Source organism: Panthera pardus, unplaced genomic scaffold (assembly GCF_024362965.1).
Source record: "Panthera pardus isolate Hobbes unplaced genomic scaffold, ASM2436296v1 HiC_scaffold_6, whole genome shotgun sequence".
Taxonomy (NCBI): Eukaryota; Metazoa; Chordata; class Mammalia; order Carnivora; family Felidae; genus Panthera; species Panthera pardus.
In genome coordinates, this window is record NW_026526991.1 from 104459023 (window position 1) to 104486414 (window position 27392).

At 34.5% G+C, this 27392-nt stretch overlaps 1 protein-coding gene across 23 annotated transcripts in view; it reads left to right on the plus strand.

Annotated features, from left to right (window-relative positions):
* Nucleotides 1-27392, plus strand: part of WNK1 (WNK lysine deficient protein kinase 1) — a 159657-nt gene that overhangs the window by 106491 nt on the left and 25774 nt on the right. For 10 of the 23 annotated variants that reach the window (XM_053895187.1, XM_053895191.1, XM_053895190.1 and 7 more), the window contains exons 5-12: nt 6606-6694; nt 8507-8726; nt 10020-10353; nt 11709-11896; nt 14561-14818; nt 16730-17959; nt 20125-20208; nt 26706-26855. In XM_053895187.1, the coding sequence (XP_053751162.1) occupies nt 6606-6694; nt 8507-8726; nt 10020-10353; nt 11709-11896; nt 14561-14818; nt 16730-17959; nt 20125-20208; nt 26706-26855 (2553 nt within the window). The remainder of the gene's footprint in view (nt 1-6605; nt 6695-8506; nt 8727-10019; nt 10354-11708; nt 11897-14560; nt 14819-16729; nt 17960-20124; nt 20209-26705; nt 26856-27392) is intronic. The other 13 variants (XM_053895197.1, XM_053895198.1, XM_019464942.2 and 10 more) reach the window with 6 other exon arrangements.

Below are 27392 nucleotides of genomic sequence, written 5' to 3' on the forward strand. Positions count from 1 at the left end.
AAGAGGTGAGGTGTTAATAATCTGGACTTTGGTGGTCACAGTTGTTATGCAAAAGAAGCAGTGATTTTGAGAGGTAACAAAGAAATTAGCAAAAATCTCATTTTGCCTGGCCAGAGATCTTTGACTGTTGGAAGGACAGTAGGAATACTAGTAGCAGAAGTGTTTACCAGTTGCTTTAAACATTTATCTTTGTTTAAAGAGCTCATAGAGAATAATAATACTTAAGTATTTTGAGAGAAGTAAGCATCCAAGAATGACTAAGTTTTCTGTTCTGGATCATGGAAATAGTGATGATACCACTGAAAGAAATGAGGAAATTTAGAGAAAAGCACTGACTTAATTAAAGAGAAAGAAGAATTAGAGCTTAGATGTAAACTCTTGTACATATATGTGAATGATATTTTTATTGTATATGTTGAAAACTCTTATTTTGATATATAGAAAAGACTGGTCTAGATATTTGTGCCTGTATTATACCTCTGTCCAAAAAAAGTGATCTCATTGTGGTTTTGTGTGTTGCCCAGCAGAATTTTAAAATCCAGGTAACAAGTCACCTGTTTTCTAGCTCTTTCATTTTCATTTAGCTAGCATAGTCCTAAGCAAGCTTACTCTCAAACATTTAAGTTAAAGGTAATGCTGGACCACATTACTGTATTTCTGACTAATACCTGACATTCTAAACTACCTAGTTAGTGATGAATTGTGTTGAGCCAAAGATCAATAACAACTAGTACTTTGAATAGGACTTTATTCTGTTACCCATTATAACAGTGCAATGAAAGTGCTTTTTCTACCATCTTTGTTAGTGACATGAAGAAAAACCTTTCCTTAATCACTAAGTCAAAGTAGTAGTTATGTGGGTCCATGAGATCTTCCTGGAAAATGGGAATATCTTTAGGTTTATATGCATGTTGAGGCTTTTAATAAAAGGGAAGGGAGAAGAGTAAATTTTTACCATTTCCATGTACTAATTCACAGCCTTTTTTTTTTTTTTTAATGTAACATAAGAGAGTAGTAAGGCTTTAATATCACCTCTTTTTAAATTAGGTAAACATTTAAAACTAGGTAATTATTATCCACAGTTTTCGAGTGAGTTTAAGGGATGTGGTCCAGGTCCCACACACAAACCTGGTGTATGAGAAGTTGACCTGAGAACCCAGCCCAGTATCATGATTTCCTTCAACAGTGTTCTTTTGGCTACACATTCAGAGTTTATGTTTTGGTTGTTGAACTCAATCCCTATTTTCATTTAAAAGCATAGTTCCAACACGATGAGGGGTGAGAGAGTGTTTAGATAAATAGATTTCTAGTGTGGGTTTTGATGTCAAGGAGGCAGAACCTGTGGATATAATGGGTGGAGCTTTGAGCAAGTAAAAATCTCATTTTGCTTGTCCTAGGTTCTGTTGCTTTTAGAGGAGAAACAGGAGGTGCAGAAGCAGAACAGTTTCCCTGTTGTTCAGCCTGTAGCTTTGTTTAAAGGGCCTATCTAGAATAGTAGATTATTGGCTAAGCAGAGCAAACGGAGAATTGGAGAGTCTGAGAGTTGGAGAAGCATGGCTAGTGTTAAACAAGAATCTATGCTTCGATCTGACTTTGATGTCTGCCTTACTTATGCTGTAGGCTAACTTACTCTGTTAATTTAGGTCTTATCAATTTCCTCTCTTTTCCTCTAACTGTAACAAGTGTATTTTGCCTTTTGTGATGGATTTTACAAAGAAAGACTTCTGCTCAGTGTTTGTCATCGTAAATTCTCATTGTTGCTGCTGCCCTCAAAAGGATTGTGTAAATGAGGTGGGTAAGAATTTCTAATAAATACAAAAGGTATATTGTAGCCATTGGGTGATATTTGAAGCAAGTATCAGTTAAAGTACTGAAATTGTTTACTTTAGAATGCTTTTTAAAATACTTGATGTTTTGTGGTTTAGTTAACTTGCACTACATTTCTTATGAGGAGGAAAGAGGCTTTTCTCAATTCTGAATGGTTAGGAAAAGTTTTACTTTTATGAAAGGATACATAAATGTTACCCTAACACATTTGAAACCTAAGCTTTTAAGAAGCAAGTGCTGGCAGTTTTTAAGAGCTAGCTAGAATATTGAACCAGAGAATACCATATTACGACTCAGTTTTATTTTTCCCCAGATTAGTTGGCAAACCATAAGTATATAGAATTCAAAGAAAAATTGAATCTATAAAATCCATGTATTATGTGTTTTCCATTTTTCTTAGTTCAAATCAACATTTTACAAACATTTATATCAACTCCTGATGTACCTTTGGAGGGAGTCACAGTTGTTTTCTTTCTTTCTTTTTCTCTTTTTTGGCTCGAAAACTGCACAAAAGTGGCCTTTGTTTTTGTTTTAAGAGAATACATAATTTTTTTAAAACCCAGAAATATTTTTTTTTTCTTTTAAAAAAGATACTTTATTTATTTTTTTTTTTTTATTTTTTAATATATGAAATTTACTGTCAAATTGGTTTCCATACAACACCCAGTGCTCATCCCAAAAGGTGCCCTCCTCAATACCCATCACCCACCCTGCCTTCCCTCCCACCCTGCCCTCCCTCCCACCCCCCATCAACCCTCAGTTTGTTCTCAGTTTTTAACAGTCTCTAATGCTTTGGCTCTCTCCCACTCTAACCTCTTTTTTTTTTTTTTTTTTTTTTTTTCCTTCCCCTCCCCCATGGGTTTCTGTTATGTTTCTCAGGATCCACATAAGAGTGAAACCATATGGTATCTGTCTTTCCCCAGAAATATCTTAAATTAGATATTCAAGAAGGTGTTCAAGAAGCGCTTTTGTTGAATGCAGGGAAACATGCTACTTTCCCTGTCAAAAAAACATATCATGGCACTGTTGCCTAAAGAGAGATTCCTGTTAGTTACAAAAGTAAGCAAGAATATTTCTAGAGACAGTGGGGTTGCTGGGTGTAGAAGAATGGGGTGAGCGAGTGTTTCTCCTTAACCAAATTTTTCTTATGTGTAAAATATTTAATCTGCCAATTTATCTGCCTTAGTACTCTTTTTCTGTTTTGTGTTTTTAAACCTCATTCAGAAGAGGTGAGCAAAACTTTGCCTGTACTGGTCAGAACAGGACTAGACTAGTATTTAGTGAGGCTAAATCAGGTAGTAAAGAAAACGAATGACATTAGGAGGATTTTAAAGGCTCTAAGTTGATCGTTTTTGTTGAAGTATATGAACTATGGAGTAGAAAAGATGAAATCTTAGCAAAATATTTTTTCATCATTAGTTTTGTTCTGTCTGGTGCTTAAAACCAAGTTTTAGAATAATCTAGACCTTTTTTTTTTTTATTTAAAAAAGTATGTTACCAAAAATATTTTAAAATGCATTGAGTTCTGCCTATTTCTTCACTGGATCATATAAATAAATAAAATAATAAAAAATACATTGAGTTCTTTCATTTCTTAAGAAGCCTGTAAGTATGATAAATGTATCAAAACCTGTGCTTGTTTATTTCAAGCAACTTTCTATTATGTTTCCCAGATGACTTTTCTGTAGGTCACTTTCAGTGTTAGGTTTCATGCTCATTTTTACATTTTGTGGGGTCATTTTCAATATATAATCCCCATATATTCTTCTCAAATGGTTCAGAACACTTCTGCTAGATATTTTGATAATCCTGGCTTCTTGATGGTAGCTGAGTGGTAGCTGAAATTTCTTCTATCTTTTTCATTATCTGTGTGGGTAACAGTAAGCTGAATTAATCTTTTAATACCAGCTGCTGGACTGGTAAGGTATGTCTCAGTTTTATTGGTTACCTTGGCACCTGCAATACCTTTTTTAAGTTGGCAGTGGCAATCAGATTACCAATTATATAGCACTGTTACAGAACTTTCTATATTTGAATCTTGAATAGCTTAACCTAGTAAATTTAAGGTGTTATATTATGCACAGTTTCTGGTTTTACCAGTATGACCTTATATAGCTCGTTTGTTCAACTAATAATTCTATTTATAAATAGAAATTCCTATTTGTAAAGTAGTGAATGTTTATATGGGTAGGATTAGCAAGAGGATTATTTATTTTTAAAAATAACCAAGGATGAAAGTAGGTTCACTCTACATCTTGGTGATTATTTTTCAAGAGAATTCTTTGCTTCCTTTTAACCCTAAGATTTATTATCTTTCGTGATTGCCTCTGAATTCAAAAGGGACTTTAGGTCAGCAAACTTAGTAATTCAAAGAGCTTGCAATCTAGATACCACATTTGATTCTAGCTGCCGTGAATGTAGGTTGGCAAGTTGGACAGGTACTGTCCCCATTTGCTAGATGAGGAATCTGAAATCATCATTCCAATATGCCTGTGCTAAATTGGAACAGAACTTTAATATAATCAATATATGTGTGTTTTATTAATATGTAGAGTTTTTACTGTCAGGAGGCCAAAGTACATTCCCCTAAAATATATAATGGAATAAGAAGCATTTTTCCTAATTATATCTGTATTCTCTTTGACCACTTTCCTGTAATATTTGAATTGACTTTACATGCAAAGGCCAAGTATGTATTAGTGTCCAGTTTTACCAAAGAACATTCTTTTAGACAATTTTCTGCTGATAGTAAATGTTCTACAAACTTGATATACAGTATTTTAGATTGTTCTTCCCATTATATTTATAAATAACATCTTTAAGGTTTGCTTTTATAGTTTTACATGTTTGTTGTAGAACATTAAAAACAAATATAACACAAAATCTCCAGTGTTTCCACTACCAGAGAACTTTCAGGGAGCATCATCCTTTTTTTTTTTTTTTTTCTCAAAATAGTTCCCATTTTCTTAAGCCCTTTAGTTTGAAATACCATACCAGCAACCTTTTGCTTCAGCAGCATTATTTTTCTTACTCTTATTTGAATTATTATATGAAGGCAAAGACAAGTTGGGAAAACTTACCTGGATTTGAAAAATAAGAAAATTAGGGAAAATAAAATAGTGATCTTTGTAGTCATTACTTAGAAATGAACCTTTTTGGGGCACCTTGGTGGCTCAGTCAGTTAACAACGTCAGCCCAGGTCGTGAATCTCACAGTTCACGGGTTTCGAGCCCCGTGTCGGGCTCTGTGCTGGCCACTCGGAGCCTGGAGCCTGCTTTGGATTCTGTGTCTCCCTCTCTCTCTGCCCCTCCCCTGCTCACACTTGCTCTCTCTCTGTCAAAAAATAAAAAAAAGAAATGAACCTTTTAGGGGCGCCTGGGTGGCTCAGTCAGTTAAATGTCTGACTCTTGATTTGGGTTCAGATCATGATTCACAGTTTCGTGAGTTCGAGCCCCATGTTGGGCTCCATGCTGACAGTGCAGAGCCTGCTTGGGATTCTCTGTCTCCCTCTCTCTCTGCCCCTCCCCCACTTATGCTGTCGTTGTCTCTCTCAAAATAAATAAACTTAAAAAAATTTATTAAAAAAAAAAATGAACCTTTTAAATACATGGGTTTAACTTTAGGGTCAGTCCTACTGACAGTTCCTTGCTGTGGAAAGTTAGCCCTAGAGGTAGAATCCTCCAAATCAGGAGTTTGAATAACACAGTTGAATAACTGATGAGAATTAGAGTTGATCCTTGATACATGTTATTATAATCCATGCATTTCTGTGATTTGTCAGATTATTTTCACTAATTTTGTTTTAATTGATCTTGTCACTGAGACTATAGATGATTAAAATTTATATACTTTATTCTAACTTTTCTAGGACCTCTCCCTTCTATTTCTATATTCCTATTCCCTGTGTTTTATGTGTTTATGTGCCACTTGGACAGTATATCAGTGCAGCTACTTCAATCCACGTGGTTGCTTAGATAAGGTGGGAATAGCAAATGAGGTGATTTTCTCCATATCACCTCTCAGTATTTTGTTATTCTTACATCTTATGTATATTTTCTATACATTGCTGAAATTTTTATTTGCAAACAATTTACATTTTATGAAGATTCTAAAATACCACTAGGATACTATATAGTATTACATATAATAGTAGTGAGTTTTCTTCTGAAAATAGTTAGAAATCTTGTCTTTTATATGGATCTGATATATCACTTTTCATTTTATGTTTCATATGTACCAGACAATTTGCTCTTCTGTTATCATGCCAAAACAATCCAAATCCTTAACTCCTGTACTCACTGAGTTTGTTGCAGAGTACTGTGATAATAGAATACCTGCCAAACTAAGCATGTGAATTCATGCCCATTCGTGGATTCACTGTTCAAAGTAGTTAAATACTATGTTGATTAATGTGTTAGGGAACAAGGCTGAACAAAAGATCTAACCAGTTAGAGCATTTGGCCTTCTTTTTAGCCAATAACTTCCTTTACCTGAAACACAGCCGAAGATGTTGACAGTAGCCTAAATTTTTCCCTAGCCACATATAGAGGCTATGGAAATAAGAAACCCCACTATCTGACTCTTCTTGTTTTCTTGCCGTGGTTAAATTGCCTCTACTTAGCTCTGACCCTGCAATGGACCAGCTCCTGCAGGCAAATCAGAAAAAAGCCAGGATGGTAAGAAGGCAATCTAATAAAAGCTTAAGAGGCAATTCAAAATCAAAGTTCAAAGACCCTGCCATTATTAAATGTTTCTGTTGCTATTTTTATGTTTCTCAGGGAGTGAAGCCTGCCAGTTTTGACAAAGTAGCAATTCCTGAAGTGAAGGAAATTATTGAAGGATGCATAAGGCAAAACAAAGATGAAAGGTAAGTTGCCACTTTTAACTTAGGTATTGCATAAAAACATAAAATGTAATGATATGTCTGAATACAATACTCAATCTAAAGTGTATTTAATATTTCACTTGTGATTAATTTCTCTATTTATGTCATGGAATATCTTTAAAATTAGCATTCTGGGGCTGCCCGGTTGGCTTATTTGGTAGAGCATGTTACTCTTGATCTCAGTGAGTTCAAGCCCCACATTGGGTATAGAGATTACTTTAAAAAATAAAAATGTTTAAAAATCTTTAAAAAGTAGACTTCTGTCCATTTAAGGTAATATTGAGACTTGATATACTGAAATGTTGTGAAAATGTAGTCTCATAGGGCTTAAGTGAACCAGAACCATCTTAAACATAGCTGCTACATTCAGATACAACTACTTAACCTGTAGCGTCAGCGTAATTTATAAAACTCAATAGGGTTCAATCTCTTTCTAACCAGCAGATCTGTTTGTTAGTTCTTTACCCATTGAATTCTAAAAGGTGAAATAAAATCTTGGCTCTTGGAAATCAGCTCAACTATACAGGTCTTGATTTGCTGTCATTCTGCCAGAATTGAAGAGCAAAACATCAAAATTCCTTTCAGTAAAAAGAGACAAGTTTGCCCAAAGCTTAGGAGGAGATCTGGCTTAGTCATTTGTACTAACAGGACTTTTCTCAGAGGAGCGGCAAGTATCTGATACATCATACAGCTGATTCATAACCCGTCAGGCATGGCAAAGAGCCAGTGTCTGTTTATGAAAAATAATCTACCCTCACCATCCCCACTCACCTTCCAAAAAAGAAAAAGAAGACCAGCCAGTACAAATATAAATTGTAAGTTGAGTATAATCTATCTCCTTAAGAATGAGAGCAATCAGGTATATCATCCAAATTAAAGAATTCAGTATCTTCACTTCTCCAGTCTCATTCTCTTTTCATAACTCTGTTATTTGGAAGAGCTTAACATCATGATCTTTAAGACTGTCCAATAGAAATTTAGTTTGGGTTTCTAATTTTATATACAGTGTTTGGAAAGGGGAGTCCTTAATCTTCTAAGAACTTTTTTTTTTACTATAAACAAAGGAGTATTTGTTTCCAGTCTTAAAACATATTGCTATTTCTTTTCTGGATGATACAGTTTACTAGATTACTGGTATTTTGAAACCATTTATCTAAAGAAGATTATTCCACAATCAGACTTTTTGCCTAGTACACAAATTGTTGAACAAGGAATTGAATTTATTGGGGTAAATAAAGTTGTAGTAGAAGGTAAAGAACTAGAAATCAAAAAACCTATTTTCAAATTTTGATTCAACCATTAAGCCTTCTAGCTATGAGAAGATTTTCATCCTCTCTGAGCCTCCATTTCCTAAAAATCAAAATAATACCTTACTGGCTGTTGGTGAAGGATTAGATGAGGAAATTTTGTTAACTATAAATTAACATATGAGGAATTTTTGTTAACTGTAAATTTCTACGTAAACTATGTGGTATTTTGAAGCTATCATATTCTGTGTATTATTTGCTGTTACTAGTACATTGTTAACTAATATGAGATTAGATCACTTCGATTAAAAAGTATCACTTTCAACTTTTATTTATAAATGAGACTGTTCTGATGTTCTGTAACTTGAGATCAAAACTGTAATCACTATTTACACGGAGCAATGTAGAAATGAGTTATAAAATCTTTGTTTTTTTTTTAATAGTCCTTTTTTATTATTCCAAGCATGACAATAATCAGCCACACTTGAAAATTATGTTTTAAATTTAATGGTGTTTTGTTTTTGTTTCACTTCCCTCTCTTTGGTAGATATTCTATCAAAGACCTTTTGAACCATGCCTTCTTCCAGGAGGAAACAGGGGTACGGGTAGAATTAGCAGAAGAAGATGATGGAGAAAAGATAGCCATTAAATTATGGCTACGTATTGAAGATATTAAGAAACTAAAGGGAAAATACAAAGACAATGAAGCTATTGAGTTTTCCTTTGACTTGGAAAGAGATGTGCCAGAAGACGTTGCTCAAGAAATGGTAAATTAGCACTGATCTGCTATTTAAAAATTGATACAGACTTACAAATATTGGTATTATTGAGCAAAAAAGTTTATGAAGCAGTGTGGATGGCAGATCTCATTGATACAAAATTGTATTGATTAATGGCCCCAAAGTTATTTTTATTTAAGGAAAAGATAAATAGATGTAGATATATAAAGATGGATGGATGGGTCTAAAATGTATTCTGAAGTAATGTGAAAGACTGTAAGGTCAAATGACTCCTAATCTAGATAAACCTATAGAGTTCAAATGACAATTTATATTTTCTAAATACATAAATACTGATCAGTTATTGGGATAAACTCTATAAATACACTGTGAATTGTTTTTACTTGAGGGAGTTTTCAAGATCAATTTTTAGTAGGCAGCCTTTGATCAATCACTTTTTGAATTATGTCTAAAATATAACTTTTCAGAAATGAAACACTTCACCAATTTTAGGGTTGCCATAGTGCCTAAAATAGTGAATATAAAGAGATACTCCTAGAATATCTCTACTAGAATTTGTAAGAACCATTCAATAGAAAGGGTCAGGTATGAAAGAGATATTTATTTTAATTGTTAGTTTTTTATACCATTAGAGATTTGTGTTTTTATTTGTTTTTTTTTTTTGTAACTTTCATGTATTAAAACTTCACCAATTTTAGGGTTGCCATAGTGCCTAAAATAGTGAATATAAAGAGATACTCCTAGAATATCTCTACTAGAATTTGTAAGAACCATTCAATAGAAAGGGTCAGGTATGAAAGAGATATTTATTTTAATTGTTAGTTTTTTATACCATTAGAGATTTGTGTTTTTATTTGTTTTTTTTTTTTGTAACTTTCATGTATTTACCATGGTTGTTTCTGGTTAAGTTGTTGCCTAGTGAAACAAAGTTTAAACAAGACAAAGTTTAAAACAAGATTAATATTAATAGTTAATGTGAGTGGGGAAATCGAGTGACTAGAATAAAATGAGCCTTATTTGGTTTAAAACCTTTGGTTTTAGGTTCCCCATTGTTTTGTTGTTATTAGGAGTGAAGGTACACCCACCCTGAGAGTTTCTACAAAGATGATGGCACCCACCCTATGAGTATCTATAAAAATGGTGGAGAAATGCATAATGCAGACCAATAATTTCACAATTTGGTTAAGACCAGTCCTTAGAGAGGTCTTTCTCTTCCCCCTTCTTCCTACTTTTTTCCCCACACCTGCTTCTTTTGTTTTATATTTGGTTTGCTTTCTTTTGATATTGTACTGCTTCCTAACGCACTCCTTTATCCTGTAGGTAGAGTCTGGGTATGTCTGTGAAGGTGATCACAAGACCATGGCAAAAGCCATCAAAGATAGAGTATCATTAATTAAGAGAAAACGAGAACAACGGCAGTTGGTACGGGAGGAACAAGAAAAAAGAAAGCAGGAAGAGATCAATCAGAAACACCAGGTAGAACAACAATCAAGTACTTCCCAGGCAGGAGTCAAACAGATCCCATCTGCTAGTACTGGCATGCCTCCTGCTTCTACCACATCAGCTTCAGTTTCTACACAAGTAGAACCTGAAGAACCTGAGGCAGATCAACATCAACAACTACAGTACCAACAAACTAGTATATCTGTGTTATGTAAGTATTTTGGGAAGTGGACAAGTATGCTAAGGATACTCCTAAGTGATTTTTCATCTTTTTACTCATCATTTTTCACTGGCCTCTTGGTTTGAATCATGAAGCCAATATATAATAAGAAATTTGAAGTAATTACCACTAACAGACTAGGACAGGACAGTAAGGAAATGTGATTAGGATATAAAATAATTTGGGGCTCCTGGGTGGTTCAGTCAGTTAAGCATCCGACTTCGGCTCAGGTCATGATCTCACGGTTGTGGGTTCAAGCCCTGCATCGAGCTCTGTGCTGACAGCTCAGAGCCTGGAGCCTGTTTCAGATTCTTGTCTTCCTCTCTCTCTGCCCCTCCCCAGCTCGCGCTCTGTCTCCTTCTGTCTCAAAAATAAATAAACATTAAAAAAAAAAAAAAGGATATAAAATAATTTTACAGGTTCCAACATCTTAGAAGTTCCAGTTTATAGATTTCTACTTTTCACAATTCCTTAAAATAAAATGTAATTATGAAACTAATATTACACTGTATGCTAACTGGAATTTAAATAAAAACTTTTTTTAAAACTTACATCTGCAAAAATAAATGAATAAAATGAAATATAACTAATAATGAAAAATGAATAAATTTATCTTAGCTATTTGTAATTGAATCCATTAATCTGGTTCAGTTTTTTTTTTTTTTTTTTTTTTTTTTTTTTTTAACATTTTTAATTTATTTTTGGGACAGAGAGAGACAGAGCATGAACGGGGGAGGGGCAGAGAGAGAGGGAGACACAGAATCGGAAACAGGCTCCAGGCTCCGAGCCGTCAGCCCAGAGCCTGACGCGGGGCCCGAACTCACGGACCGCGAGATCGTGACCTGGCTGAAGTCGGACGCTTAACCGACTGCGCCACCCAGGCGCCCCTGGTTCAGCTTTTTTAGCAAAGCTGAATAACATGTAGACTAGAAACTAATGCACCTCTTAGTTTTTGATTGAACTACCTCCTTAATACTAAGAATGCACTGCTCTCCAAAGTTAAGACTTTGAAAGCTACATCAAACCTATGGCTGACTAATAGCATTCCATTTTAGTTCCCTTATTCTTCAGGTAATAAGATTCTATGACAGCCATGCAGTTTTTTTTTTTTAAAGACATTAAAACTTTTTTCCATATGGATCCTTCATGTTTTTAAGCATAGAAATCTACTTAGTAAAATAACTAGTATTCATTTTTTATTTAGTTCATTTAGTTCATCATTTAGTTCAGGTCTTTACAAAGAAAAAACTAACCCTAGAGTAATGGGTTTGTGATGGGAAAATATAAACCTCCTTTTTGTGATGTATGTCTCTCTGTGTTTTTTTGGCAATTTATTTCTCCCTCAGCTGACGGGACGGTTGACAGTGGTCAAGGATCTTCTGTCTTCACAGAATCTCGAGTGAGCAGCCAACAGACAGTTTCATATGGGTCCCAACATGAACAGGCACATTCTACTGGCACAATCCCAGGGCATACAGCTTCTGTTGTCCAAGCACAATCTCAGCCTCATGGGGTATATCCATCCTCAAGTATGGTAAGTAACTGCATGAGAGAGTGTAAGCCTATAATGAGGGCCAATAGATGTAATATGTTAATTTCAGATTCTTTCTGCTATCCAAGTAATAGCATGAGTTTGAAGTAGATAATATAGATGGTATGTTTCTAAAGGAAATAGGTTTATTATAGAGTACAATTGGAGTAGTTCAGTTAGGCTAGAACATAAACATTAATGTATGAGAATCAGCTAAACTTCCTAGGTGAAGAAACTATGTACAAGATTTAGACTAATCTGTATTTGATTAAAGATAATGCCCTCTTTAGCACTTTAGAGTTGAAACTGTTCAAATCAGCATAAGTTGGACATACAAATGATTTGAGGGTGGGTGTGTGGAGTGTTTTTCAAAAGCTTACTTACTAAAAGAATTACTAAGCATCTTTTATAAGATTTCTTATTGTATAAAACACAGGTAAGACATTCAAACCATTAGAATGCTGCATGTGAGTACTTTAGAGTGAAGAAATCCTTTATTTGTATGACCATTTAATTTAGCGCTTGTGTTCAGTTAACCATCAGTTGCTATGCGTGTTCCTGCCTTAAAGTCTGTGTTGGACACAAATTCCTTCCCCAGTATACGTTCATTTGCTTTTTCTCTTTATTTGGTATGGTTTTATTACAGATTTATTTTCAGAATCCACTTATGGAGATTATTTCCTGAAATATTTTATGCATCTATGTAAACACAGATACACACACACTGCCCCATATTTTACATTAGCCACTCTTGCTTTTCATATAGAAAGTGTTAAAATAGGTATCAGGTAATACCCCATTTCTTTTTTTGACCCTCTGTGAAGTCTTCAGTGCTAAATAAAGTACATCATCTGCTTCAGGAAGGAATTAAGAGAATAACTGGTCACTGTATAGCACTTGTGTAGTGAGATCTTTAGACAGATTTTTTTTCTCTTTCTCAGAAAGCTTTTAAATCAGAATTTTGTGGAACTTTTGCTCGACATTAAATGAAAATCTTTCTCTGTTAAGAAAATACTTCTGCTTGCTCTGCTCTTTTGTCCTACAGCTTGGAATAAAAGACGTTTGTATGTTTCAGAGTCCATTCATGAGTCCTGCATTGGCTAAGTCTCAAGATGAATGGCCACAGTAACGCAAAGAAAACGACTAATACACTAATGTTTTCTACTTTTCTGACCTTTTAAAATAATTAAGTAGGGTAGAAGAATTTACAGAGACTATATAGATGTATTTCCGTGTTCTGACAAATATTATTTGTCAGCATTTCTTGTTCGTTTCTACTCTTGTTCTGGTTGATTTTTTGTGGATCATCATAACTAGATTTCTTTTTAACTATTTTTAATCTCTTTGCTTCCCTCATCACAGGGTAATGAATGTTAGGCGTCTCTATTTTAGAAAAGGAAATAGAATGATCATTTATGATTTTAAATATTTGAGCCACAAAGATAGTTATATTTATTTATTGATGCTCTAAAAGCAGACTGTTAATGACAGCCTTGCCTTTTAATGACAGTATTCTGTGGAGGTATATCATGAAGAGTCATCAAATATTGAGGATTTTTTAAATCTTATGATTCTTTTTCTTTCTTAATGCAGAAAGAATTTACTATGGCTTACAATAATATATCACTTATATGTGCAATAAAAAAATTAGAATAAAAGGGAAACAAGGGTGGAAAAAAAAATAGAACCAGGAATGAACTAAGTATGATAAGTATGATGATGCTTAAGTACTTACTACTGGTAGGCCACAAATTTCGTTCAAAGCATTCTGTGCAGCCAGTTTTGGAAAAGAAAACACAATCAACTATACAGTTCACAATACCTAACGGGAAATGACAAACTTGCTCAGGACAACTTTAACAGTATTAGGCATACTCCTTTTTAGCTGTATTAAAGTTTTTATGTTGAGACACTTCAAACTTTATAAACCTAAGTTGAATCTCTGATACGCCAGAAAACTCTTATTTAAAGTTTTACTCTTCAGAGACTCACATTTAAGGTATTTTTCCATTGACTACTTTGGTAAAACTATAGAATGTGTCTATGTTGTGAATTACTTCTAGAAAACTAATGCTTTTCCTGTTAGAAAATGAGTTTTTACTCTTTACAGATAAAGATAGGAAATGTAATAAATAAAATACTCTGAGACAACAATTTTTTTTAGTCTGATCCCTTCTAAATAGAACTGAGAAACCTCTGAAATTTCCAGAGTTCTGGCAAAGTAATCCAGTCTTAAAGTCTTCTACACATTATAATGTACATTAAACTAATAGAATTAATTCTTTCTTAATCTTAGTAAGTTTAAAAAAAAACTGTAAGCCAGTATTCATTGTATTCCCTATCTATTCTACTACCTCAGTCAGTTGGCTCTTCTTATTCATACATTCATAACAATTGATGTAATTTCAGAATATTAGGAAGATAATTGATCATTATCATGGTGGTTCATAAAAAGCCTGTACGTGGCCAACAGTGTAGAGAGCATAGTTGTGATCTGCCAGGTGTGCTTTGTGGAATTATGCCTCTCCACAAAAAAATTGGATTTGCTGGATTGGGGGAGGATGGACAGTTCTTTAGGTCAGCTATGCCCTATTATCATTGTACATCTGGTTATTTTTTTTTTTCAAAGTATTGTGTTTTTCATGTGTGTGTTTGTTTTCTGTTTAGCCTCGTCGTGGCCGTAGCATGTCGGTTTGTGTTCCCCATCTTTCTGCTGTTCCCTCTCTGTCCCGCATCTCTCCCAGTGCTCCTTCCACCCCACCACCAGTGCTGTCTGCACCTCTTTCTCCTTCCCTCCTTCGGATTGCCCCTGAGGAAACTTTTGCCGAAAAGCTTTCTAAAGCATTGGAGAGTGTCCTGCCTATGCACTCTGCCTCTCAGCGCAAGCACCGACGCTCCAGCCTGCCTTCCCTCTTTGTCAGTACTGTATGTAACTGTAAACTTCCTGACAAATGAAAATTTATTACCAATGAATACATCCAGGCATCAAGAATTTTAATAAAAATTAGATAAATAAAAAGGACTACACTTATGCTTTCAGGATACCAGTTCTTCCTATAGGAAACTTTTTTGTTACAGGCTTTAAGGGGGGGAAAAAGCAAGGAGGTAATGAGAGAGAATGCTTATAGTGCCCTGGACACATATCAATGTGTACACAATAAAATTTAGTTTTTATTATATTCTCCTATCCCTAACTGACCTATACGAATCCTTGCATTTTCACATATTAATATAAAGAATATGTATTACTTCATTTTAAATTCATTGATTTAACCAAAAGCAGTTTTCTCTTTATCAAAAAAGTAACTCAAATACGTTTTCTCTTCACGTCATTCTAAAGAGACACTAATGAAGCTGAATGAGTCCATTTTTTCCCCCATAGCAAAGAGTAATTGAAGACTGAAAGTTGCTTTTAATTCTTAGCGGTTTAAAGTGATGGTGTTGGCAAACTAAAACATATGTTCCCTCGTGGAAATTTGTCTCTTAGATTGATCAAATAAGGTGGGATCTTGACCCTAATGAATACATTATTTTTTGGAGGGTGCAAAAATGGTAGTTTTATTAAAGCACAAAAACAGGACTCATGGGCAGAAAGAGCTGCTGTGACCCTAGTGAATACATTAGATACACATGTAGTATATAAGATTTTCTTTGGCCCCATTTGTATCTATAAAAGATCTGTCTCTTAAAGTTGTGTTAAACACTGTGGGACCTTGCTGCTGCTTTTCCAGATAGAGAATATAGTTAACATTCTGATCTAGCAATATCAAAATATTCAGATTTGTACTTAGGAGAATGATTAGCCATATATATGTTATGGCTTTGGGATACTCCTTGAATAAACAGTAAAATGAAGCATTCTGGTCTGAAATAGAAGCCCTCTTTTAGCTGTTGTGAAGAAGCAACAGTTGAGCCATTTTGCTAACTTGATGGGGACTATCCCTACTGAAAGAATGAAATTAATCTACTCTTTTTAAGAAGAGTCCATAAAAGTGAATTATTACAGTGTACACTGTTTGCATTTGGCTAGGTAGGATTCTAAAATTATAGAGTCTTATGACTGTAACTGCCTATGTGAATAAAAAAGTGCTGTTAAGTCTGTTATTTATATTATCCTTTTCACTTGATTTGAACACTAAATTATTCACCCCTTAACTAGGATCAGAGAAGTGGACATTCAGCAATTTGACATCTGTAACATGTTTCATGTAGTAAAATTAACTGCATCTAGTTTAAGATAGATAGGGGGGAAGGTATTTCTGTCAGTAGTCAGTAGTGTGTCTTTTACTGTCCACCAAAAATACTTCTTTTGATTTCTAGTTAGATGACATACTGTTAGTTGATAATAACACTGAAACCTCTAACAGCACAGGATAATAATATAGAATATAGGAAAACTTTGTATAGCAGATTAAAGTGAAGTACCTTTCTTATATCTTAAAAATGTTGAGCTTACTATCTTCCCTTAACTCTTACTATTTTAATTCTTTTTCCACTGATTTAAATATACATTAAGTCTTAAGAGTGAGAATATTAATTGGGGGTAAAAACAGAATAAACACTTAGAAAATTCTTCCATTTCCTTAGAGAGAAGATGTTGTGGAAAAGCAGCTCTTATCTAACGCAAAGAATCCCACAGAATAACTTTATTGACCCTGGATGTATTTAATGGATTTTTACTATGCACATAATTTCCAAAAGCATTGTTATTTCTTTATTAATTATAAATTTTGTGTAACCGTTTCATAGGGTTACACAGAGCTACCCAGTTTTGCATGTCTAATGTAATTTCACATATGAATGTATGAATTACTTGTCTTATTCATGTTGATACAGCCTCAGTCCATGGCGCATCCGTGTGGGGGGACCCCAACATACCCAGAATCACAGATATTTTTCCCAACTATTCATGAACGTCCAGTTTCTTTTTCACCACCTCCCACCTGTCCACCGAAGGTGGCCATTTCCCAGCGGCGTAAGAGCACCTCCTTCTTGGAAGCCCAAACTCGCCACTTCCAACCCCTGCTGAGGACTGTTGGCCAAAATCTTCTTCCACCTGGTGGCAGCCCAACTAACTGGACACCAGAGGCCGTAGTTATGTTGGGCACTACAGCCAGTAGAATAACTGGAGAGCCATGTGAGATACAGGTCCATCCTATGTTTGAACCAACTCAAGTTCACGGTGACTATAGACCTGGACTAGTACTTCCAGAAGAAGCTCACTATTTTATTCCTCAGGAACCAGTGTATCTAGCTTACCAGGCCCAGGTGACAGAACAGTATGAGGGTATTCCATACAACTCACCAGTACTGTCAAGTCCTATGAAACAGATACCTGAACAGAAGCCAGTACCAGGGGGCCCTACCTCAAGTTCTGTCTTTGAATTTCCATCTGGACAGGCTTTCCTGGTAGGACACCTTCAGAATTTAAGATTAGATTCTGGATTGAGTCCAGGATCTCCCCTCTCTAGTATTTCTGCACCTATCAGTACTGATGCTACACGTTTGAAATTTCACCCTGTCTTTGTTCCTCATTCTGCGCCCGCTGTGTTAACTCATAACAATGAGAGCAGAAGCAATTGTGTATTTGAGTTTCATGTTCACACTCCAAGCTCCTCTTCGGGAGAAGGAGGAGGAGTCTTGCCTCAGCGTGTTTACCGAAATCGACAGGTTGCAGTGGACTTCAATCAGGAAGAACCACCTCCTCAATCAGTTGGATTACATGGCCGCCTACAGCCTGTGACTGAAGAACAGCGTAATTACCATGCCCCAGAATTGACCGTTTCTGTGGTAGAGCCTATCGGACAGAACTGGCCAATAGGAAGCCCAGAATATTCCAGTGATTCCTCACAAATTACTTCTTCAGACCCCAGTGATTTTCAATCACCTCCCCCTACAGGGGGAGCAGCTGCACCTTTTGGCTCTGACGTCTCATTACCCTTTATCCATCTGCCTCAGACAGTGTTACAAGAATCCCCACTTTTCTTCTGTTTCCCCCAAGGAACCACATCTCAGCAGGTTTTATCTGCCTCATTTTCTTCAGGAGGATCTGCACTCCATCCACAGGTTATAGGAAAACTTCCACGATTCTTTTAAACTACCCTACTATGCATCATTACATTTAAGTTTTCTATCCCTCCTTTCCATTTATGTGGATTATTTTTAATTTTATTCGTAATATTAGTATTTCTCCTTTTGGGGGGATTATAAACTACTTGTATATAAGAACAAAATATGAGAGAGAAGCTGCCTCATTTACCTATAATATGTACAAACCCTTGAAAAAGAGAACACAAAAACTAGAACTTTAGTCACTCGTCAAAATCAGTTACTTCTATCCATATGTAGAATAATTTCAATTTGTAGTGAGAATGTAACTGTCTATCATGTAAAGTTGACTCATCGTTGATTATTTATAAATATTAATATGAAGTATTTCTCTCTCCCTAGAAACAAACATGGCTAGTTTTTGGGTTTTTTTTTTTTTAATAGGTTTTTTTTCTGTAAAATGAAAAGAATGGAAAATAGGGAGTTTTTTAAAGAGTATTAAGAATACACAAAATTTTGATTAGTTTGGAGGAATCTTAAAAGAGAAAAGAAACATCTTAAGAATTTAGGAACAAATGAAAATGCCTTTTAAAATGGCATCATTTGAACAAGTCACTGTGTATTATATGTCCAAATAAAATGCTAATCCATAAAATTGATTCTAATTTTTAGCAACAAAATTGTAATCTAGTGTGGGTGGTAGGATTTTTTTTTTTGTTTTTAAGAATTTGTGATAGATGTTGCAAGCTGAGAAACAGATATCTCAGGCCTTGGTTTTTTCCTCAACAAATTAAATTTTGTTATTTATGGGTATGGGCATATGTACTCTCGCAAATAAAGACAAAGTAATGGGCATAACAGAATTCAAGTGGAGTCAGTATTAACTGTCATATATTCCTTTGATATATTTTATCAAATGTATAAGTCTTATAAAATCTATATAGGAGACTTTCCAATTATATATTCAAGGCATTGCTTGGATCTTTTAAATATTCCACTCTTATAAAATACTGTATGTTCTTGATACTTTCTTCCTGTGTTCTTCCCTCATAAGGGGCATAAACAATCCCAAAAGTGTACATAAAGTATCAGTTATTTAGAATAGTTCTAGGAAGCAAGAAGATCCAGAAATGAAAATTACGTTGCATCGGCATGCAGTGTACTCACTGTGTGCTCACATTAATGCACTGCTTGTCAGCCTGTATTATAAATCTTAACACACTGCCAGCCATTCTTCTTTAAACTTTCCAAAGTAAGCCATCAGGCAGTAAATTTACATACTGCAGAAAGAATGAATACTTAATAGTGGTTAAGATTCAGTGACATGTGTCAAATCCAAGTAAGCTTCAAAGAAACCCCTCTAAACTGAAATGGAACACCAAAGTTTGTGGGCCTTTTCATTTCCTTAACTTACCTACATAAGAAATCCTGCATTCATTTCTCACTTTCTCAATTATTTTAACTTAGACTTCTAGGTCAGGGTTTCTCAAATTCAACACTTGATGGTTTAGGTTGGATAATTCTTTGTTGTAGGTCGTGGTTCTGTGCACTGTAGGATGTTTAGCAGCATCCTTGGCTTCTAACTAGTACATGCCTGTAGAAACCACCTCCCCCAGTTGTGACAACCAAAAATGTCTCTAGATACTGACAAATGATCCCTGGAAGGGCAAAATCACTTCTGCGTGACAACCATTACTCTAGGTTAGTGACAATGACAAGTTTTTTACATTTTTAGTAAAAGTCACCCTAGCACTATAAGAAGTAGCAAAAGGAACCAAATTAGCACTCTCAAATACCCTTTGTCTTTAATTATTCCAATACAGGGTTATTTCACATTGGTAGTCATGCTACTTTTTCCTGATTATTATACTTTCAGTAACAATTTTATTATGAATTTTACTATTTTGGTCAGCTAAAATTATAGCCCAAACACAGCAGTAGTAAGTTAGGTTTTAACCACTAGTGGTTTTTGCGTGGGATCAGGATACATTCTGTGATATAATCTGTCTCTAACCCTTTCTTACAAAAGATGCCCCAGTGGTCTCCCATACATACTTAATCAAGCTAATGTTTCATTTTGCTCAAGCAAACTCTCAGGAGTTTGAATGTTTATTGCAAAAGCCTGACCTCTCTGTACTTACATAGGGCTTCGCTAATTTGTTGTATTCACTTTTTTCCTTCAGGCACAGGGGCAAAGCCAGGGTCAACCATCCTCAAGTAGCCTAACAGGGGTTCCATCTTCCCTGCCCATACAACATTCTCAGCAGGTGAGAACAACTAACTCATTGCTACATTTTATATATTAATAGTAACCAAAACACTGCTTAACATCTTTTCATGAATTAGATTCCTTACGTAAATAAATGGTTTGCCATGTTCTTGAAAGAAAAATCAAGAGGCATAACATTTCTTTTAGAAACATTTTAGAAAATCTTCCCTTTTGTATAATGTATTTTTAAATTATCTACTAAATTTAGACATATGTTGAAATTCAAAAGAATCGTTAACTGATATTTATCTGCCTTCTTAAATACATGATTCTACACATAATCTAACAACACAAAGAATGTCAGTTTTCTTTTTATATTTGTGACTTATCCTTTTATGAGCATTTTGCTATTGCTTTCATTGTATTTGACTAATAATGCTATACTCCTTTTTAATTAATTTCTAATCTGTGAGATGGGGTATCAGATTTTATGCTGAGAGAACTGAACAGCTACGTTAGGAACTTTTTAAACATTTTTAAACTTTGATTTGGGGAGTTTATTCCTAAAGGTCCATAGAACTCAAAAGATTATAGTACAGTGCTAATGTATTCAACAGCAAAACTAGTAATTCTAAAATTAAACATGTATAGTTCATTACTGATATTAGTTAATAGCAATTATTTGCATGGGAATAAGGCTTTTTTGACACTATTGAGTATTTTAGCTGTTTCAAATAAAATTGATAGCCACCACATTTGTCGTAAAAACTTCCTGATGAACTATTTCATTGACAGTTCCCTGCGAAGTGTGTTTTCCCAGCTACCAAGTCATAAATTGGTTTCTGTTTCTATTAATATTTTATTTTATTGTATTGTATTGTATTGTATTGTATTGTATTTTTAATGTTTATTTAGTTTTGAGAGAGAGAACAAGAGACAGAGCATGAATAGGGGAAGGACAGAGAGAGGGAGGGAGACACAGAATCTGAAGCAAACTCCAGGCTCCCAGCTGTCAGCACAGGGCCCGACTCGGGGCTCGAACTCATTAACTATGAGATCATGACCTGAGCCGAAGTCAGATGCCTAACCAACAAAGCCACCCAGGCACCCCTCTATTAATTTTTTTAAACAAAGCTTTTAATTTTTATTACAGATGATCTCCTTCCAGGCTAGCATGTAATCATATAGTCATTTGATACTAGTTTAAATTAGTTGTTCCTTGTACAGGATTAGTTTGGTTATATGTACATTTATGTGGTGACCAACAAACAGCCCTGTCTACAGAATTTAAAGGCTGGTAATCATATGCTTTGTCTTGCTCCTGCTTTTTCTTTCAGACAAGTAGATGAATCTGTATATAATTACAGTTAAATTTGAGTAGTCACATTTTTGCCAACCTTAACAAATTGTATTTCAGTTCTATTAACAACCTTTAATGAAAATACAAATTAAAAATTACATGAAGCTGTTTTGAGGGCAGAAGTGCTATCAGGTTCCACTCCTACTTTATCTTTGGACACAGGCCAACACCAATAAACCTGAGTAAATTTAAGTGCTTGCTCTGTTCTTCCTTCTCCAAAGGAATTTGTTATGTATATTATATGTGGGCATATAATATGTATACTTACTAGCAAATGAAGATAGTGAAACAAACCATTCAGTTTATTAGTAAGAAAAATATGTGGGGGTAAAGGGAGGACAATTCCATAAATGGTCAGGTTAAAAGAATTTAGGTACTTGACTCTTCTGGGAAAAAATGTAGCTAAATATGGCTGTAATACAATCAAAATTTATGTGTCAGTGATGCTTTTTGTAGATACTTTTATTTTGTGAATTATGTTAAATAGAGGATGATATTTAAATAGAATCATAAAATTGGGCCCTCAAATTATATAAGTATATGCAGTCTAGAATACTTAATTTTTTCAGGGTCGCATAGCCAGTAAGTGGATAGAACTAAAAATTATAAGCCAGAATTCAACATTTCTAGAATAGGGTTTTTTTCTATATTAAAGTTCTACAGGGACTTATGATTCTGGAGAGGTACTCAAGAATCTGCATTTATTTGTTTCAGCTACTGGGATTTCATTTTTTTTTTTTTTTTTAAAGGTTATAAGCTCTGTCTCTGTACTATATGGGTGGAGTTTATTTTTAGATGTGAGTTTCATTTTTTTACACTGTCGGTTTCCAACCCTACCTTCGGAAACCATATCTCTAATTTTATTAGAGTGAGAAGAGAAATGTCCTTTAGCTGAAATTTACTTTATTCCATGGGTTTTTCTGGACTGTAACCAATAAGGGATTGCTTTTTTCATGTTTTGATCAAGAGTCCCTTCTAGTGGTATGTGTATCTTAATGAGGTTCCAAAAATAGCTTCCTCCTACTAGAAAACTTAGTAGCTCTTTGCCATGTATGCCATAAACCACCTTACTTAATAATTTGTTAGAGGGGCACCTGGGTGTCTCAGTCATTTAAGCATCTGACTCTTGATTTTGGCTAAGGTCATGATCCCATAGTCATGGGATCGAGCTCTGTGTCGGGTTCTGAGTATGAAGCCTGCTTAAGATTCTTGCTCTCTCCCACTGCCCCTCTCCCCCACCCATGCTCACTCTCTTATAGCTCAATAAATAAATAAATAAATAAGTAAAATAATAATAATAGAGCCAATAATAATTTTATATTTTATTTTATGATTAATTTTTATACTACTACAACTATTATTATTATTTCTTATTATTATTATTTCTTCCATTGAACCTTCAGGTATTTCTTAACTTTGTGTTCAACTGAGGCTCATGAACATTTTTTCCATCAAGCACCCTTCCTTATTCAATAGATAGTACATAGTCTGTACAGGCTATTTGAACTGGTTTCATGAGGCAGGTTTATACAAAACATGTTTCCAAGTTGCTGTGCTAAACAATACCTATTTGGCTGAAGTGTTGTTTATTAGCCAGTGAGATTGTGCACAAAAAGATGACCATCTATTCCTGGCCTACCCAGGGGTGCCACTTCTCCCTAAATACTCTAAGGTATAATTGGCATACGTGCCTCTCACTCTTATTTTAAGCAGAGTGATGGTACATGTCTATAAAACTGTTATTTCTCAACAGTTCTCTCTCTCTCTCTGTCTCTCTCTCTGTCTCTCTCTCTCTTACACACACACACACACACACGCACACACACACACACACACACACACACACACACACACCAGTAATTAAACAGATTTTTTGTTTTCCTAACTGAGTTCATGCTCCCAAGGACCATGTGCTAGATAGGCACTGAGGGTCAAGATGGATCAGATATGACTACTTTCAAAGAGCCTAAGTAATCTAGTAAACATATATGTCAACTCCTACAAAACAAATAAGCGTAATAGATTTATATACAATGTGCAAAGCATTTTACCTGTATTTTTATTTAATCCTTGTATGAACCCTGTAAGTATACTGTCATTATTTTCATTGTGCAGATGGGAGAGCTAAGGTAAGATCTGGAGAAGATGAGTAATTTATCCAAGCTTACACAGCTTATAAGAGGTAGAAACAGAATTTAAATCCAAGTAGTCTGACTCCACAACTCACCACTTAACTGCATCCCAATTATGCCACCAAAGGAGAGAAATTATATCTCTTTCAAGCAGGAAGGGGAATATCAAGAAGGCTTTATGAAAGAGATAGCATTTGAACTGAACTCTGATTGTGAGTTAAACTCATGTAAGAATAAAGAGTGTTCTAGGCCAAAGTGGCGGGGGTGGGGGGGGTCAGTATAAGCAAGGTAGAAAACAACAAAGGTAGAAAACTGAGAACAGAAACCTTTAGTTCAGTCTAGCTAGAACACAAGTAAGTAAGTAAAGGTATAGGTTCATAAAAAAGTTGATTGAATCCACATCTTGATGTAAGCTTGGTTCTGCATTGATAGAAGTGAGAGAGAGTTAAGCATATGCTCATCTGTAAAGTGGTGTATTTTTTTCCTCAAACTTTTCCCTTTCTCTTAGTAAAGAAGGAAATGAACATATTGAAATTTTTATCATATTTGCACATTACGGGCTTTCACTCTCCTTTATTTTGAACAATAAGCAAAAAAATGTTAATGGAATAAAATAAAACTGGTGAAAACATGTGCTTGTAAGGACCTTAAAATAAGTATATGTAGTTGGAGATGTTTATAGACAACATCTGACAGAACTGGTTTTAAAATAAAAGCTAAGAAATTAAATATAGATTTGGTCCTTATTCTTAAGGGAGCAACTTCACTATTCCAGGTTCTATTGTCATTGTGAACAACTTATTCAAAGGTCACTGTAAGGAGGTAATACAAAGATTACATGAATATGAACCTATAAGTTACGACAAAAGCAAAAAAATCCAGCTGTCCTAATGCTATTTATGATGCTTGTCACTGAAAATTTTACACAACTTACAGGGAAAGTATTATACTATGCTCCAGAAAACTAGAGCCTTTGTAGTATAGCTCCAGTGAAGATAAAGAGACTGGTTTATTATGTGGGAAGAGTTTGAATGAGGGAGGCGGAGCAATATTAATATATTATATTATATATGTTAATATATAATTTATATATATAATATATAAGTTAATATATGTAAGTAAATATATGTTAATATATTTATGTAAATGTGCCATCTTATTTAGAGATGTAAATTAATGACTCAGATAATGGTAGACGTTTCAGTGTGAATTCCTTACAGTTAAAATATATTCAAGTTGACCAAAAAGATTCTCTAGTTTTTTATTCTCCTTTCTCAGTGAAAATATGGAAAATTATTTTATAATCAGAGTTGCCTTATATTTGGATATATATATCTTATTAGTTTTTGAAAATAAATGTTATATAATCAGTAGCCAGTTGTTCCTGATTTAAGTTAAAATAAGAATACATTATCAGAAACAAGAAAAAAACAAACACGACTATTGTCATCATTGTGTGTCAGCATTTTGGGGGGTGATTTTAATTGATACAGTGAGAGCGAAGTAAGAAATAAGTATCAGGAGAACAAAAATATTTACAGATTATCACCTAACAAAATCTAGGATGTTCATTAAGGTGGTCAGGATCATAATATATATAAAACAAATAAAAATAAGTAAGTCTTGGGAATGCAGTGTGTAGCATAGTGACTACAATTGCTATGGTATTGTACATTTGAAAGTTACTAAAAGAGTAGATCTTAAAATTTAAAAGTTCTCATTACAAGAAAAAAACTGTGTGTGGTGATAGATGTTAAGTAGGTTTCTTCTGGTGATCATTTCACAACATACACCTATATTAAATCATTATATGTCAGTTAAATCTCAAGTTTTTATGTATACATATACTTATAAACAAATAGTATATCTTTTTACCAGCAGTATCTAGTTAGTTGTATAGACCAGGACATACGTAAAGCTACTGGTTGTAGCATTATTTTAAGTATCAAAAAAATCAACCAAAATGTTCATCATTAGGATATTGATGCCATTGATAAGTTAAATGAAAATAGCATGTTAGAGAACTGTATTTATAGAATGAACATGCTTTTATTTCAATATGTAATTGTGTGTAAATGACCAGTTATATATAGAAAAAAATCCATAAAGGTGATGACCAAACCATTGATAGTGGTTGCCTCTAGAGAAACGAGGTTAGGATATTTCATTTAACTTAACGATCTGATACGTTGGCTAAGAATTTTTATTACAAGCAGCTATTGTTTTGTGTTAACCAAAACAATTTTAAATTACTTAGAGACATTAGAGAGTCTTGAAAGTCATTTGTGAAGTTCAGATTTTTGTTAGGCCAGAGGGGGCCATTAACTTATTACAAAATTTAGTTTTGGGAGTACAACTATGTACCATACATTAAGTTTAGATGTATTAAACCAGAATGCCTAACATGTGGTTGATTCCTAAATGTCACTTATTCCTTTGCCCTGCTTTGAATTGAGTGATTGTGTCCTTGTTTTCAAAGAAGGAAGTATCTTTTTGGCAGTAAAATGAGCAGTCTCTAAGGTATTACAACTAGTAAATGGTAAAGCTAAAATTCCACATTCAGTGTTTTTCTATTTTGTGGCTGTAATCAGAGCTATTCTTCAAGCAAATTAATTACACGGTTGCAAAAATACAATGAGAGAAAGAGCTTAAAGGGAAGAGATTGGATTTGCTTAATATAGGACCAAAGTAAGAACAGATATCAAAAAAATGGGAAAAACCAGAAGGAGATACTGGAGGAGAGAGGACCTATTTGGATGTGTTATCTAAAGATCTTTGTGAATGACCTACTGTGGGGGTAAGGGGGACGATAGGTGAAGAACCAGTAGTGACTCAAATTCTGAAACATTGGTTAATTGCTCTTCGTGGTACCATCACAAATAAAGAACACCAGAGGAAAAAGAAATAAATGTGTGAAGGGGAATTGATGAATTTGGGTTTGTGTATGTCTTGATTACTAATATTGTCATTTATAGATACAGAAGGCTTTAGGCAAACGTACTTCCTTAGAACCATGCTATTAATGACTTGAAACAAAACTGAATAATTATACTTTATTTTCAGCAGCAGGGAGTACAGCAGACTGCCCCTCCTCAACAGACAGTGCAGTATTCACTTCCACAGACATCAACCTCCAGTGAGGCCACTACTGCACAGCCAGTCAGTCAGTCTCAGACTCCACAGGTCTTGCCTCAAGTATCATCTGGAAAACAGGTAGCTCTTCATTTCTAAATAGATGCTAAATGGAATCTCCATGTAATTTATATTTTCTCATGGATAGGCTTCTATCTTCTCTAATGTTGAAATACCAAAGTTGGTTATTTTCACCACAAAAATGAATTGACAATTGTTCCTTTTGTGCACGTGAATTAGTTAATGTAAATAGGTACATACTGACAGCATTCACAATCCAAAAATGCTTAACTTTTAGGTTTATCAGTCTGAAGTCAGTTGGACAAGTATTGGAACTGGTGGGTTAAGTAACAGTGCTTGGTAACTGAACCTATGACATTTTCTAGAATTGAGTTAGCTATATCTAATTATTCTAGGTTTACAACTATGCTGTATTTTTCATGCAGATTTATGCATTTTTTTCCTCTTTCATTGCCTACTGACAGTAAGTCATAAAAACCCCTTATATGGAATCATGTTCTGTTGTTCTGAGTCGTCCTTTGAATCACTTGAAAAGTGCCCTTTTGAAGGTATATTCTACTGGATGACCTATTTTAAACTTTAACGTTGGGGCTTGTT